The following is a 4,312-nucleotide window of genomic DNA, read 5'->3' on the forward strand; positions in this document are numbered from 1 at the left end:
CTCCCCCCATACTGGAAAATGGTATGCTTTAGTACTTCGAGTTATTAATACAGATGGATTTCTGTTTTGGGGATATTCTATATGCATTTCGTTAATGTCGGTTACCAGGTGTTCAACATATGAATGGTTTTTATGTAGTTCGCATGTTATTGAAAAATGGAAATGGAAATCTTTTGGTCTATTATTACGATTTGATAAATATATAGGTTAAACCTATAACTCACCAACATTTTTGTTGACTTTTAAGCATGTTTATTCTCAGGTGATTATTAAGAGCTTCCGCTGTTGCATGCTAATTTAAGGATAAGAATATAAGTATTGCTTATTAGTATCTAGAGACAAGAGTTGTTACCAATAATTTTAATGGATTTGAGTTAAAAAGTTATAATCGTTAATTCTTTTAAAATTATTGAATTGCTTATCATGAATTTATTTAATGATGTTAGGTTAAACATGGGTCCAAAAAGAACAATGCTTGACTTTTTCAAGCCAACAAATGTTGATAATAATCAATCGCAATCGGAAACAAATAATGTTATGGAAGATGGTGCTAATAATCCACAATCAATTGTGGATGATGAAATCATTATGGAAGAATCTCCCAGAATTGAAACTGAAAAAAAAAATGATACATCAAATTTAGGGGATATAAATTTGGATTCATTGGTTCGAGATCCATGTTTGCGACCTTCTTTCATGGATTATCCAATTAACCAACATGACAAGATCAGAAGAGCATATGTTAAACATGGACCTTATCAACTGCGTAAGTCAAAGTATGTTCAAAGTTTGAGTAGCTCAAATAGTGGTAATAGAAGCTTTCAACAAGCTTGGTTTAGTAAATTTTGGTGGTTAGAATATTCTGAGATAATTGATGCTGCATATTTATTTCCATGTTACTTATTTTATAAGAATCCTATTGGAAGAGCAGGTTCTGAAACATTCATCAAGAAAGGGTTTAGAAATTGGAAAAAGGTTAATTGTGGCCAAGATTGTTCTTTCCTCAAACATGAAGGTAAAACTTCAGCTTCAGCTCATAATTATTATGTGAGATGTTACGAAAATTTAAAAAATCAATTATGTCATATAGAGAATGTTATAGAGAAACAAACAAATCAAGAGATAGCTGATAATAGGCTTCGAGTTAGAACATCGATTGAGATGATTAAATGGCTTATAGTGCAAGCTTGCGCTCTTAGAGGTCATGATGAGCGACCTGGTTCAAAAAATCAAGGAAATTTCCTTGAATTGATAAAGTTAGTTGCCTCTTATAACAACGATGTTGAGAAAGTCGTGTTAGAAAATGATCCTCAAAATGCAAGATGTACTTCTCCAGATGTGCAAAAAGAAATTTTACAAATTTTTGCTACAAATGTTCAAAAATCGATTCGTGAAGAAATTGGAAATGCAAAGTTTTGTTTAATAGTTGATGAGTGTCGAGATGAATCTAAAAAGGAGCAAATGGTAATTGTTGTGAGATTTGTTCACCGAGATGGGTACGTTAAGGAGAGGTTTTTAGACTTGGTTCATGTAAAAGATACAAGTGCGATAACTTTAAAAGATGAAATCTTGTCTTCTTTATCTTTTCATAAGCTTGATGTTCAAGATATTCGAGGCCAAGGATATGATGGAGCTAGTAACATGAGGGGAGAATGGAACGGGTTATAAGCTTTAATGCTGAAGGAATGCCCTTATGCTTATTATATACATTATTTTGCTCATCAGTTGCAGCTAGCTTTAGTCGCGGCATCTAAAGAAGTGGTTGAAGTGCACAAATGTTTTAAGAATCTAAACTTTATTATTAATGTCATTGATTCTTCTTCCTAGCATCATGATCAGTTATAGTATGCCCAGATTAGTGAAATTGCACATCTAGCTAAAATTGGAGAGCTTGAGAGTGGGAAAGGAGCAAATCAAATCCAAAATTTGCAAAGAGCTAGAGATACAAGATGGAGTTCACATTACCGATCAATATGTAGCTTGTTAAAATTGTATGGCCCTTCCGTTGTAGTGCTACGTGAAATTGCTGTTAATGGGTCTACTCCTTCTCAAAAAGGTGATGCTTCTTTTGCTCTTACAGAATTATTGTCATTTGATTTTGTGTTTGTTATGCATTTGATGAAGAAGATAATGAGAAAAACTGATAAGCTTTGTCAAGCTTTCAACGTAAATCTTAAGATATAGTTAACGATTTGACTTTGGTTTCCACGACAAAGACATTGATTCAAAATTTAAGGGATCAAGGATGGCAGTCACGTTTGGATAAAGTTGTTGTTTTTTGTGAATCTAATAACATTAAAATTCCTAAAATGACAAAGAATTACAAAGACATAATTCGATCTCGTTCAAAAAAAGACAATGTGACTGTCGAACATCATTACCGAGTTGATGTGTTCATTGGTGCTATTGATAGTCAGTTGCAAGAGTTGAACTCTAGATTTAGTGAGTCAGTGACAGAACTTCTTCAACTCAATGTTGCTTTGGACCCAAGAAAGCCCTTCATTAAAGATGATATTTGTAAATTAGCAAAAACTTTTTATCCATCGGACTTTACAGAGCAAGAAGTTCTTCTGTTAAAAGTTGAGCTACAACATTATGAGCTAGATGTGCCTAATCATCTCGAGTAAAAAAAGGTTCGAACTATTGCTGAGTTATGTAGAGGCTTACAAGAAACTAATAGGTCGGAGTTGTATCCGTTGCTTGATAGATTAATTCAACTTATATTAACTCTTTCGGTTTCAACTGCAACAAGTGAACGAGCTTTCTCTTCAATGAAAATTGTTAAAACAAGACTTCGTAGCACCATGGGTGACGATTTTCTTAAAAACTGTTTGATTCTTTACATTGAGAGGGATATTGTAGAAACCTTTTCTACATATGAGATAATTGATGATTTTGCTTTCAAGAAACCTAGATGTGTTCGACTTCAAATGCCCATGGTACTATTTTTAGTTTAACTTACTTTTAGCATATACTTTATAAATATTTAATTGTACACTTAATTTTACTATTTCATAACTGTTGATAGGTTACTCAATGAGAAAATGATCGGCGTGATTTTCTTGACGATTAATTATGGAAATCGCTTATATAGAGAGAGCGTCAGTAAACCGCGTATGTTTTTATTTAAACGATTGTTACTTTTAGTTTTTTGTAATAATACATTGCTACAATGCGTGAATGCAATTTCTATTAGTAATATTTATTTATTATGTAAACTGCCACCCATATCCTCAAATCCTGGCTTCGCCTCTGCATGTGACCCCTCTTACTCTTCTTCTTCACATCCCATAAATAGAGATAAAAATTATTCATATGGTGAACACCTGGTAACTGACATTAACAAGATGCATATATAAGAATATCCCCATCATTCCGGGACACCCTTCGAATATGATATAAATTTCAAAGTACTAAAGCATCCGGTACTTTGGATGGGGTTTGTTAGGCCCAATAGATCTATCTTTAGGATTCGCGTCAATTAGGGTGTCTGTTCCCTAATTCTTAGATTACCAGACTTAATAAAAAGGGGCATATTCAATTTCAATAATTCAACCATAGAATGTAGTTTCACGTACTTGTGTCTATTTTGTAAATCATTTATAAAACCTGCATGTATTCTCATCCCAAAAATATTAGATTTTAAAAGTGGGACTATAACTCACATTCACAGATATCTCCTTCCTTGGAAATAAGACTTGGCCACGGATCGATTCACGAACCTATACAAATATGTACATATATATCAAAGTATGATCAAAATATAATTACAACCATTTTTATTATGTTTTAAAGATTTGAGTGTATTAAGTCAGCTGTCCTCGTTAATAACCTACAACTAGTTGTCCATAGTTTGATGTACAGAAATAAATCGATATATATTATCTTGAATCAATCCATGACCCATTGTATACACGTCTCAGGCGAGATCACAACTCAAAGTATATATATTTTTGGAATCAACCTCAACCCTGTATAGCTAACTCCAACATTACTGCATATAGAGTGTCTATGGTTGTTCCAAATAATATATATACATGGGTCGATATGATATGTCAAAACATTTGCATACGTGTCTATGGTATCCTAAGATTACATAATATATTAGAATATATGTATAATACAATATAAGTTAGCTAGGATATGATTTGTATAGATTTGTTAAACATTTCCCGTAGCTAAAAAGATCAAAAATATCCAATCTTGTTTTACCCATAACTTCTTCATTTTAAATCCGTTTTGAGTGAATCAAATTGCTATGGTTTCATATTGAACTCTAATTTAAGAATCGAAACAGAAAAAGTATAGGTTT

At 32.6% G+C, this 4,312-nt stretch overlaps 2 protein-coding genes across 2 annotated transcripts; both read left to right on the plus strand.

Moving 5' to 3' along the window:
- Positions 1-453: 453 nt before the first annotated feature.
- Positions 454-2,184, plus strand: LOC139899825 (uncharacterized). Its single transcript, XM_071882657.1, has 2 exons — positions 454-1,636; positions 2,012-2,184. Exons 1-2 carry the CDS (start codon positions 454-456, stop codon positions 2,182-2,184), a joined length of 1,356 nt encoding a protein of 451 aa, XP_071738758.1.
- Positions 2,185-2,309: 125 nt separating this feature from the next.
- LOC139899832 (uncharacterized) lies at positions 2,310-3,040 on the plus strand. Its single transcript, XM_071882665.1, has 3 exons — positions 2,310-2,623; positions 2,708-2,939; positions 3,029-3,040. Exons 1-3 carry the CDS (start codon positions 2,310-2,312, stop codon positions 3,038-3,040), a joined length of 558 nt encoding a protein of 185 aa, XP_071738766.1.
- The last annotated feature ends 1,272 nt before the right edge of the window (positions 3,041-4,312 follow it).

The sequence above is a fragment of the Rutidosis leptorrhynchoides genome, chromosome 1 (genome assembly GCF_046630445.1).
Source record: "Rutidosis leptorrhynchoides isolate AG116_Rl617_1_P2 chromosome 1, CSIRO_AGI_Rlap_v1, whole genome shotgun sequence".
NCBI classification, from domain to species: Eukaryota; Viridiplantae; Streptophyta; class Magnoliopsida; order Asterales; family Asteraceae; genus Rutidosis; species Rutidosis leptorrhynchoides.